At 45.3% G+C, this 11,283-nt stretch overlaps 1 protein-coding gene across 2 annotated transcripts in view; it reads left to right on the top strand.

Annotated features, from left to right (window-relative positions):
* TGFB2 (transforming growth factor beta 2) overlaps nucleotides 1–11,283 on the top strand; it is a 69,359-nt gene that overhangs the window by 36,292 nt on the left and 21,784 nt on the right. For both annotated transcript variants that reach the window (XM_006761277.2, XM_006761276.2), the window contains one exon: nucleotides 2,503–2,666. In XM_006761277.2, the coding sequence (XP_006761340.1) occupies nucleotides 2,503–2,666 (164 nt within the window). The remainder of the gene's footprint in view (nucleotides 1–2,502; nucleotides 2,667–11,283) is intronic.

The following is an 11,283-nucleotide window of genomic DNA, read 5'->3' as shown; positions in this document are numbered from 1 at the left end:
GGTGGGGAGGGGAGAGCCGTAATGGCTCAAAGTTTAATAAACACAAAAGAGAATAAAAATAAATCTCAAGAGCTCTTATTTGCACACTTGATGGAAGGATGAGAGGTGGCGGGTGGGTGTGAAAGATGGGTGTCCGTGGGGGTTGGTGGATCAGGCCTGCAGGGAATGAACTAGATGTTTACGCTTTCTAACGACAGGAAACACACTGAATGGGCTTTGCTCTCCAGGATGCGCTTTCGCAGCATGTGTGGGGCGTCTGATGGGGAGGCCACGGGAACATGCAGGCAGCCACTAGGCCTGAGGAAGGGTCTGGGCAAAGCAGAGAGGGTGCAGAGCTCAAGCAAATGGCCCTACCCCCACCCAGGCTTCTTGTCCCAGGTGCTGATCCCATAGGTGATACCAACCCGTTCAATCACCTGGGCTGGGCCTGTTCAGAGGAGAGAGAGAAATCAATTTCTTCTTAGCAGCTACCTTTAAAAAATATATATATGTATGTGTGTGTGTGTGTGTATGTATATATATATATATTGATTTCAGAGAGGTAGGGAAAGGGAGAGAGAGATAGAAATATGAATGATGAGAGGGAATCACTGATCGGCTGCCTCCTGCACGCTCCCTACTGGGGATCGAGCCTGCAGCCCAGGCATGTGCTGTTGACCGGAATTGAACCCGGGACCCTTCAGTCTGCAGGCTGATGCTCTATCCGCTGAGCCAGACTGGCTAGGGCAGCAGCTACCTTTTCAAATTGCTTTGCTAGGGGCTCCAAAAACGTTCCTGCTTGTGTGACTGGTTGCCCTCCTTGAAAACTGCCCGCCAGCTATTTCACGGCCATTGCTGTTGAAAGAAATGCTTTCTTTTCTCCAAGACCTGGATGCTTTAGATTTTTAAAAAAATTTGTTTGTTTGTCTCTGAGACTTTCGGCTCCCTCAGTTCACACAGTCGTCTCTGCAGCAAGCCTCCGGCAGAGCATGGCTTGGACCTCACTACCCCATGAGCTGCTGTCTGAGAATCCAGGGCCCGGGCACAGGGACGGGCCAGGCTCTGGGGCTTTGAGGCTGAGAAAGTGCAGAGCTCCTCAGATGAGGAATTCTTGGTGTGTTCTGAGCCTTTTTGTTTTTTTTTTTCAGTGTAATTGTCAGGGCACGGATTTCTCCAGAAATCAAGAAAGGTATTTATGTCTATTTTAAGGTCGGCAAGATGGCTCATTTATTTAATAAGAACTTGGCCTTGCCAATAGCCAGATGCCTGAGTCTTTCAAGGCTCCTCATTGATGACCGGCTATGCAAACAGTGGATATTCGGTAAACTGTGTGTGTGCAGAGCCCCGTCCTGGGTATGCAGAGAAGAAGAAAGACTTGGCAAACACGGTCTTTGCCCTCAAGGTCCTTAAAACAAACAAACATAATGCGGGAATCATCAAAACATCTGTGAAGAGCCATCAGCAACAGTGAAAGATTCTGTTGAGACGAAGCTAAGCCATTCAGGAGAGGGTAGAAGGGAGTAATGAAGGCACCAGAGTGGATAGAACATTCTGGAATAAGGAAAGTTTGCAAGAGATTTTAGACTAGGATGGTGGAAAGATCTGAAGCAAGTGGCCTGCCCAGGGTAAGGGATCAATCAATTGGGTATTGTATTGGATGCATGGGGCAGGAATTTAGACCTGCTTTGCTATTTCGTATGGCCTCCGTTGCATCTTCAAAAGTGATGGCAGGTGATTACAAAATAATAACAATACCCTAGCCACCCTGAGCTTGAAAGTGTGGTGTGCTGTTTTACATGGCTCAGCACTGAAGGAATTTGGGCCGATTCTTTCTCTCCATTAGCCAAGATTCCCTCCCACCAAGGGCATTATCTTGAATAAGGAATTTTAAGACTGGATGCTGTATCGCTGGTATATGGGTATAGTTTTGTTTTGTTTTTAATCTCGATTTCCTCATCCCAACTTAACTAGAGGGTGTATTTGGTCACATGTGTGTGAAAAAAACAAACTTTCGAAGCCAAGAAAAGATGCAATACATGAACCTGGAGAGAGCAGAACATTTGGATGCCAAAATTTCAAGGAAAAAAAATACATGGGCAAAACTGCTTGCCATTAGGAGCTATTTTCTTGGCGTATGTGATTAAAGTGTGTGCGAGTCTGACAGCTCTCTCCAGCATCAACTGTCACGAACATGCTCCAATGCATGACCATCTAGCATTTTCCACGGCTCTGCCAGCTTTCAAACGAGAGGGTTAACTGCAAGCCCGCAAATGGAGTTGGAAGTGGTTTGTTAATCTCCATTAATCTGCTACTCCTGTAACCAAACGCACATGTTTATTTTATTTTTCCCCCCCCTAGTTAAATTGTTAATGGTACGAAATTGGCGATTGAAAACGAAATCGTTCTGTAGATATTTTCCTTATGGTTTCTCGAGACTGTCTTTTGGCTGCACTTTTTCTTTTTGAGAGAGAGAGAGAACAATGGATTTTTATCATTTTCAATGATCGCCCTAACTTTTCACAGATGCCATCCCGCCCACTTTCTACAGACCCTACTTCAGAATCGTCCGCTTTGACGTCTCGGCGATGGAAAAGAACGCTTCCAACCTGGTGAAGGCGGAATTCAGAGTCTTCCGTCTACAGAACCCCAAAGCCAGGGTGCCCGAACAGCGGATCGAACTGTACCAGGTAACCTTTGTCTGGGTTGTTGGCATGGACTACCAGCTTGAAGCCTTTGTATTCTTTTTCTTAGATTTTTCTGAGCTGATATAAACTATCCTATACATCCACACGCTTGATATATAGACCCTCATTTGTTATTCCTCCATCACTCGGGAAGGAAGAACCTTTAGAATGGCGTGGGGATGCCCTGAGCACACTTCTGCGGTCGAACAAATGGCTGGAGTACCCACCCATTTAGTCTGGTTCACCCCCTAATCTGGAAAGTCAGATAACCTAGGTCCAATCCCACTCTAAGGAGAGAAGTCACTGACTTTCCTCTTCTCATCCTATAGCTGTCATCCCTTTCTCATCTTTCTTTCTTCCTTTTCTTTCTTAAGTATATTTTATTGATTTCAGAGAGGAAGAGAGAGAGAATTATTGATCACTGCCTTTTGCACGCCCCCTCCTTCTCCCCGGGGATCGAGCCTGCAACCAGGGCATGTGCCCTTGACTAGAATCGAACCTGGGACCCTTCAGTCCCCTGTCCTCTAGCCACTGAGCCAAACTGGCTAGGTCTTTTTATTTTTTACAAAAATATATTTTGACTTCAGAGAGGAAGAAAGAGGGAGAGAGAGAAACATCAGTGACGAGAGAGAGTCACTGATTGGCTGCCTCCTGCATACCCCCTACTGGGGATCCATAGATGAATGTACTGAGATTAAAAAAAAACCTCAGTGGATCTCAAAGGCATCTTAGGTTTCCTGAACCAGGCCTTAAAAGCAGCAGCTGCTCATTTTTGTAGCGACACAGACATCAGCTTTGGCTGAAGTCACCTTTGCCTGGACAAGAGAACGCCACCCTCTGAACCATGTCCAGCTCGGCCAGGGGTGAACCTGAGCAGGGGCAGTGAAGGATTAAAGAAAACAGACAAGAGAATATAACTGGAGCCAGATGGGACACCCTTTTGGAGGGAGAGACCGTGCCACAGCTGCACGCCGAGTCTTTATTTTATAGTCAGATCCCACGAGGCAAAGCAAGGGCGTGGTCAAGATGTTTACAATGTTCTCGCGAGTCTCAAATCTATTTACTTACATGCACCTGAGAACTCTATCAAGCTTTGTTTTGGCAGCACTTGCTGCACTTCCCACAACCTAACTCACTCAGCCACCTGGCACCACAGGTTCGGACCATTAGGTCAAGCTTACAAGATAGCCTCTGGCTATAATGATGCTGGGAGGGCTCTGCCCTTCAAGCTGGGACCTGCACGTGGCTTTGCCACGGGAGGACCCTGCCCTCTCATTAGTCTGAGGCTTGAACCTGTCCAAATGCTGTAGCCGCTCTCCACAGCCCTCTACAAAACACTGTGAGAACTTTGACAAAGGAGAGTGAAATAAAAGCTGTCCTCCTGCCCTCTCCAGCCTTTTTCTCTAGTACTTGAATTTTTTAAAAACTTATTTATTGATTTTTGTTTTTCAGAGAGAGAGAGAAACATCAATTTGTCGTTCCACCCATTTATGTGTTCATTGGTTGATTCTTATATGTCTCCTGACCGGGGATTAAACCCAAAACTTTTGTGTATCAGGATGATGCTCTAACCAACTAGCGACCCAGCCAGGGCCTCAATATCCCCTTCAGTTTGCATTTAGACAATCACCAGTTCGTCAAATGTGATGAAATATCATTTGCAGAGACCAGTTGCAAGAGTCTACAGGACAGTGGCTAAGTCCTAAGCTGTTTATACTTGTTTATTTTCGGCTTCAAGCTGGATAGCAAATGTTAGATGATGTCTGAGATTTGAGGATGAAAGGGCGAATTGATGATTATGGAGTAAAATAAGTAGCCAGGTTTTAGTGGGAGAAATTTTACACACACACACACACACACACACACACACACACATATATATATATATATATATATATAGATAGATAGATAGATAGATATCATCTCTGCAAAGGATTTTAAACTACGCATACCCCTGAGGCTTTAGCGTGAAAACTCATGGTTGGCAGTGTAGGCCTGCTGTTTAAGGGATCCCACTGCTGCAAAATGAAGGTTGGGGATCCTAACATGTTGGGGAGTATAGCACTAATGAGGTTAATGAAAGCCCCTTTTCCTAACCCTAAATACCTGTGTGTGTATGCCACACATGCACACACACACTTTCTCTGTCTCTCTCTCTCTCTCTCTCACACACACACACACACACACACACACAGCTCAGCTTTCATTTCTCATATTGCCCGAGGGCATATGAAAGAAAAAGTCAGCCAAAAAAACTGTTCAATTAGACTTTGCAAAAAGTGCTACTGGAAAGAAAATAAAAAAAGACGGTGCGGTCATGCTGAATTTTACAGTGTGCAATCCCCTTAGTACCGATCCTAACCCGGTGCCACATGGGAGACACATACAGTACAGTAACCCCCTCAAAAAAAAAGCCATGAAGTATAATAAACACTTTGTTTGCATAAGGCTATTAATATCTTGTTTTCTTTTTTCAGCCTGATTGGATGGCAGGCTTGTCTCCTAGGGAAATCGGATTGTTATCATTTGCATTAAGTTTGATGTTACCCAGGTCGGTTTACCTTGTGAGCAGACAGGACCCCAAAAGCCGTGTGAACAGTAGCTGTTCTGCTGAACTCCCAAGAAATGTTAATAATCATGCGATTGCAACTAATATTCAGTGTTCTCTGGTGTAATGTGGCTCAGCAACAGTGTTGATCATTGCTAACAGCTCCCTGTGTGCTGGGAGCGATGTTAAGTGCTTGGAAAAATTCTCTTTCTTGGTTTTTCTCCCTAATTTTCATTCCACAATGAAGTAGATTCACTAGAAAGGATGAAGTACAGTATAAAATTGCTTACACTCTCTGATGCTTTTGGTTATATATATATATAAATTCTCGTTGGGGTATGTGTGTGGGTAAAATTCCAAGGAGTAGTTTCTTACTTTAAAAAATGTATATATATTTTTGTTGATTTCAGAAAGGAAGCGAGAGGGAGAGAGAGATAGAAACATCAATGATGAGAGAGAATCATTGATTAGCTGCCTCCTCCACACCCTCTATTGGGGATCGAGCCCAGGTGTGTGCCCTTGACCAGAATCGAACCAGGGACCCTCCAGTCCGCAGGCCGATGTTCTATGGACTGAACCAAACCAGCTAGGGCCCAAGGAGTGGTTTCTACCTCTCATTCTAAAAGAGGAGCTTCTTGATCCTTGATTGTGTGTGTCGTCCTGATGAAGTCTCTTGGTCCCTACGAATATGCCAGGCAGAGACTGTGGAAACGCTGGGAGAATAAGAAGGGGTCGGAACGCCTTTGCTTTGAAGAACTTCACAATCAGACTGAACCTACTCATTTCGAACCTACTCAACCCAGTGTGATGTATGCACACCAACCGTTACAGATCGATCGTGTCCCCAGGAGAAATAGATGTTGAAGTCTTAATCCTCAGGACCTCAAACATGACCTCATTTGGAAATACAGTTGTTGAAGATGTAATTAGTTAAGTTCAAATGAGGTCATACTGGGGTGTGGGGTGGGGAGTGGCGATCCTGTATGACCAGCGTCCCTATAAGACGATGGCCACATGCAGACAGAGGCACCCAGGGAGAACGCCATGTGAGAACAGAAGCAGAGGCTGAGGTTGTACGGCTTGAATACCCAAGATTGCCCGCCCGTCACCAGATGCTAGAATATTCGGAAGCCTCCCCCGTCCTGAGTTAGAGGGAGCAGGGCCCAGCCAACACCTGGTTTCTTGCTTCTGGCCTCCAGAGCTCTGAGAGTAAACTTCTGCTGTTCAAACTTCTGGTGTTTTAAGCCACTCAGGCTGTGGCAGCCCTGGGAATCGAACACACCCATGAGGCAAAGTCTCCCTAAGTCCCAGCACACAGAGCCCAGAGAGAAATCAGGATGCAGCCACCAGCTCTCTCTCTGATCGCCCAGCGCATCTCTGCACCTGGGTCTTGTTCTCTTAGTGCCCGGTATCCTCGCCCCCAACAGTTTCTCGATGTTCATAGTTACCTGTTTACCTTCTCGGGGGGGCCCCCTAGGCTGTGGCAGCTACCTGGCTTCAGAGGGCCTCCTGGTGCCCTGTGAACCCACCATTTTACATTTCTGTTGAGATGCCCGTATGCCCTTCCTACAGCACCAATGCCTTTAAGAAAGACCAGCTCCTTGTCCTGGGATATAAGAGTCAGCAATGCCTTGCTCACAGTTGGGGCTTCATATTTGTTGAACTCAACTGGAGGAAGTGGGCTATAAAATAAATTCAAGTTGGTACGTGAGGACCCAGGTGCATATAATCAGTGCTTTAAGGAGCCTTCCAGATGTTTCTAATGCAGTAATTATTCAGTGATTGAGTAATGACTAAGTGAATTAACTGATTATATTAAATGTTTTAGTACATGGGGGGGGGGTGGTGGAGGGAAGTTGTCATAAGGGTACAAGTCTCCTGCACAGTCAGTGGAAGCTTTCTGGAGGGTGGAGGTGGAAGTGCGTTGAAGAATGAGGGAGAATTGGTTGTTTCTCCTGTGGTTAAGCCAAGACATATCTTCTGGAGTGAGCTCTGTTTGCGTGAAAATAAATGTTGATATTATCAAGATGTCAAATCAGAGAGTCGGATTTCCCCCAAATTAAGTCAATGAGTACTATTCTCGAAGCTACTACTGTCAGCAAACCAGAACAATGCTATTGTTCCCTCTATCTTTCCAGAGCTCGATACCCCATTGGAAGAAATTAACATTTACCACCACCACCCCCCACCCCCGAAGAATTACCCTTGCAGCCAAATTGTCCAAAAGTGTGCTGGTCTTTCTCAAAAAGTATTGGTCCCAGCTGGTTTGGTTCAGTGGATAGACCGTTGGCCTGCAGACTGGAGGGTCCCAGGTGCAATTCTACTCAAGGGCACATTATCGGGTTGCAGGCTCGATCCCCAGTAGGGGGAGTGCAGGAGGCAGCTGATCAATGATTCCCTCTCATTACTGATGTTTCTCTCTCTCCCTCTCCCTTCCTCTCTGAAATCAGTAAAAATACATATTTTTTAAAAAGTAGTGAGTTGACCGTCCTGAGAAGTCTTTGAAGACAGAGACGGTGGAGAATGAACTGTATTGTTGTGGAGTAGATGGCTTTCTAATGCTAGTATTTCATGCTACTGAGGTTGCTCACTTAAAGTCAGGCAGATGTGAGAGATGGTGCTCATAGGCAGGAGAGTGAATGTTAAGTTCACCATCTGTTAATCCATGCAAGTCACTGCAAATAGTTACATTAAATGAGGTAAAAACATGAAATGCATTTAAAGACAAGATGGGCTCACACTAGTTAAGCTGCAGTTTTTCTCGCTAGCTCTATTGTTCAATTTCCCTTCCCATCAGAATTTGGGTTCCGGTGGCCTCTTGGCTCTCCTGTAGGTCTGTTGATGTCTGAATATGCAAATGGAGTTTCCAGCATTTTCTTATCACTTTTGCAGTGTCTCATAGGAGTGGATGAGGTGTCTTTCCTTCATGTCTAAGCCAAATCCTGAGTTGATATACAACATCATTCTTTAAGACCAAGATTTCCTCTAGCTATAACTTTGCATCTAGACTGCTATTTCTTTTATTTATTTATTGCCCCCAAACGATTGGGTAACACCAGCCACTTTTGCCTCTCTCCACGCCCTGATTGGCTGCTCTCCAGGGACAGAGAGATGAATAGATCCTTTTGTGTAGGGAGTTTTGGAATTCAGTGATGAGCTCAGAGCCTTGCCAAAGGAGATGTGTGGGTATTTTGCACATAACATAGATAATGTGTATATATCAATAACGGAGTGAAGGTAACATTCGAGCATCAGAGTGGGTGGTAGCTCAGTGATAGACAGCAGTGTCTCATTGCCAATCTAACAGGAGCTCTCTTTTCTAATTCAGTAAGGAACGGTTGTTGGTCTGTTATTTAACGAAAAAATGTGTTAAAGGAGGGGATTATAGAAACGTATGCGAGAGAGACAGAGAGAGAATGAAGATATTAAATATTTTAACTTAAAACATACTAGTGTGTGTGTTTGTATTTAACTTAAAAAATACTAGTATGTGTGTGTATACACAACACAACACATACAATTTACACACTGAGTTTTCATAAGAGGCCAAGGACTTGTCTTTGACCATGGCTCTGCCTACTGCCTGCCAGTCCTGGTATTTTTTTCCATGAATCACATCCATATTGGATCATCTACCATTTCTAGTTTTTGTTTTCTTTAAAGAAGAGAAAACTTTCAGGACAGTTGCAACCTAAATGCAGCATTCTTCTAGGCTTTTATCTTGTTATTTCTCTTGTTTTTTAAAAAATATATATTTTATTGATTTTTTGACAGAGAGGAAGGGAGAGAGATAGTCAGAAACATTGATGAGAGAGAAACATCGATCAGCTGCCTCCCGCACACCCCCCACTAGGGATGTGCCCGCAACCGAGGTACATGCCCCCGACCAGAATCGAACCTGGGACCCCTCAGTCCGCAGGCCGATGCTCCATCCACCGAGCCAAACCGGCTAGGGCTTGTTCTTTCTTTATAGCGGTCTCTGCCACATCGAAAATTAGAAAAAAAAATGGTGATAAAATATAACTTAAAATGTAGCTTCTCACAATTCAGTGGCACTGAATACGTTCACAATGTTGTATAATCATCACCACTATCCATTTCTACAACTTGTCCATCACCCCAGACTGGGTACCCATTAAAGAATAATTCCCCATTACCCCTGCCCCTGCCCGCTGGTAACCTCTATTCTCTTTTCTAGCTCTATGAATTTGCCTGTTCTAGGTACCTAGGATAAGTGAAACCATACAATATTTGTCCTTTTCTTCCTGCCTTATTTCCCTTAGCACAATGCTTTCAAGATTCATCATGTTGTATTACGTGTCAGCATTTCATTCCTTTTTATGGCCGAATAACATTCTAGTCTATGTCTATATGGCCTTTTGTTTATCTGCATACCTATGGGGGACACCTGGGTTGTTTTCACCTTCAGCTGTTGTGAATAATGCTGCTGTGAATATCGGTGCACAGGTCCCTGTCGGAGTCCTGGCTTTCAGTTCTTGTGGGTCTAAACCTAAGAGTGGAAATGCTGGGTCATATGGGAACTCCCTTTGTGAGGAACCACCACATTTTTCAAAAAAGATTTTTTTTTTTTAAAGCAACGTGTCTTGATGAAGACATTCCACTCGGTTTCCCAGCACAATGGCCCTCCTGACTCCTAGGCCTGTATTTCATCAGTTTCTAGATCATGTAATTAACATGTACAATTACAATAGCAAGTCCAACTGTCATAAACAGGATTAGAAAACATATATGGGGTGGGGGGGCAGAGGGGGGTCCTAAGCTATGGTGACAGGAGAAGATTTGGCTTTGGGTGGTGGGCACATGGTGCAATATACAGAGCTTGTATCCTAGAAACCCACACCTGACACCTATATGATCATGTTGACCAATGTCACCCCAATAAATAAATAAAAAGAAACATATACAGTTGATACATGCTAAGCATGTAACTCAGCTGGTGAGGCCAGAGTGCTTGGAACCTTCTAGAGCAGGGGTGGGCAAACTTTTTGACTTGAGGGCCACAATGGGTTCTTAAACTGGACCGGAGGGCCGGAACAAACACATGGATGGAGTGTTTGTGTGAACTAATATGAATTCAAAGTAAACATCATTACATAAAAGGATACGGTCTTTATTTTTTTAGTTTTATTCATTTCAAACGGGCCGTAGTTTGCCCACGGCTGTTGTAGAGATTGTGGCTTCCCAGCAGCGAGTCCCAGCATTCAATGGGCAGCAGCTAATGTATATTCCAGAGTTACTAGAGATACTAGCCAATCTGGCCAGTTAAATGGACATTAGTCAAGAGAGCTTCTACTATTGAATTAAATGTTCTTTTTTTTTTTCCTGCTAAAAGCTTTATTGTTTCATTTGGTCCAATGCATGGGAGAGGGCTTCAGGGCGGTTAAAGAACTGGGGAGAGACTGAGGTAAAAGCCAGACACCAGGGCATGCAGAGGGAACCCCCAAAGACCTCTGGGCTCCTCAGTTGTGCTTGAGGGTGAGCCTCTCAAAGAAATACTTGCCCAGCCCAGCCTGGGGGCCACCTGCAGAGGTGAGGAGCTGGGGGGACCCATCTCCAGGAAGTGGTTCTGCAGAAAGTCACAGAGATCAGGGCCTGCAGACCCAAAGAGCTTGGGTCCTCGCCAAGGCCAGGGTGGCTTCTATGGTGCCCTGAGTTTTGTCCCATTCATCCTGGGGAGGCCTCAGCACATCCTGGAAGAGAATGCGGCCACTGTGCTGGTTTTGCATCTTTAAGATGCTCAGGCCCTCACTCCTCTTTCCCACCAACTCGAGGAAGAAGCGGCCCCCGCCCTTGAGAGCCACATGGTCAAGGTTGAAACAGCAGCCCAGAGAGAGGTGGGTGTGGGGCCCGCAGAGGCAGGCGGCCAGGCGGGTGACGGGGCCTCCATCTCAGAGGTGGAGTAATTCTGACACATTTGGGAGCGCGTGGTTGTTCGGCATAAGGGGTTAAGGTAGAAAGGAAACCGTTGTGTTGGCTGGTCTGGGAGGTGGCTGTGAAGGTGGCGACTGGATGAGACGTAGGAGAGTGGCTGGGGGCTGGGGGCAGGGGCAT

The sequence above is a fragment of the Myotis davidii genome, unplaced genomic scaffold, assembly GCF_000327345.1.
Source record: "Myotis davidii unplaced genomic scaffold, ASM32734v1 scaffold174, whole genome shotgun sequence".
In the NCBI taxonomy this organism is placed as follows: domain Eukaryota; kingdom Metazoa; phylum Chordata; class Mammalia; order Chiroptera; family Vespertilionidae; genus Myotis; species Myotis davidii.
The sequence above is the reverse complement of the archived record's forward strand: the minus strand, read 5'-3'. Positions and strand labels throughout refer to the sequence as shown.